This window comes from Electrophorus electricus, chromosome 15 (assembly GCF_013358815.1).
Source record: "Electrophorus electricus isolate fEleEle1 chromosome 15, fEleEle1.pri, whole genome shotgun sequence".
NCBI lineage: Eukaryota > Metazoa > Chordata > Actinopteri > Gymnotiformes > Gymnotidae > Electrophorus > Electrophorus electricus.
Window position 1 is genome coordinate 12,091,000 of NC_049549.1, and position 717 is coordinate 12,091,716.

General features: G+C 49.7%; 1 protein-coding gene across 4 annotated transcripts in view; it reads right to left on the reverse strand.

The window, feature by feature from the left end:
- Window positions 1-266: 266 nt before the first annotated feature.
- The window catches only part of ece2b (endothelin converting enzyme 2b), a 37,195-nt gene continuing 36,744 nt past the window's right edge, over window positions 267-717 (reverse strand). For all 4 annotated transcript variants that reach the window (XM_027005744.2, XM_035533930.1, XM_027005746.2 and 1 more), the window contains one exon: window positions 267-717. This exon is cut by the window's right edge and continues 134 nt beyond it. In XM_027005744.2, coding sequence (XP_026861545.1) covers window positions 675-717 — 43 coding nt within the window. In that variant the 3' untranslated portion in view covers window positions 267-674.

Consider the following 717-nt stretch of genomic DNA (forward strand, 5'->3'; position numbering starts at 1 on the left):
CATTTCTGCTTCCTAATGCTTCCTGTGAGGTCACTCTAGACTGAATGGCACTTACTGTGAGGTCACAGAGGGATCCAAATATTTCCTGTGAGGTCAGAGAGAGCCAGAAGTACTCCCTCTGACATCACAGTGGTGGTGTTTTTTTTTTGTTGTTTTTCCTTTCTTCACCTCCCCCCCCCTTTCTGGGTACTGAGGCTTGTCCAGGATTGCTGTAAACATGGCACACACACACACACACACTCTCCCTCTCTCTCTCTCTCACAAAAAAACAAAACAAAAAACAAACCCAAATCAAGCAAACAAATAAAACAAGCGTGGGAATGAATGGTTCCTCTTCCTCACTGGAGCCCCCAACATGTTCAAGTGCAGCTAATAATAAATAAGACAGCTGGCCATGGGCTCTGGGGGCTGCACAGAAGGGGAGCGAGAAATCAGTCGGTTCCAACGCTGGACATGGTGAACGTTAGCCGGCATACTGCCGTGCGTCGCCCAGCCTCTGGGCTAAACTGTCCAAACCCACTTCCAATCCAGCAACGTGTCATTCCATAAAAGGAGAAAAGAAAAAGAAAGGAAACACGGTCCAGTGCTTGGGAGAGGGCACAGTTCATCCGTCCATCTCTGACTGGTCAAAGAGAAAGGCAGTCAGTGGGGGTCTCCTCACCACATTCCTGTCCTTACCAAACCTCGCAGCGGTGGCCCGAGTTCATGGGTGAGCCC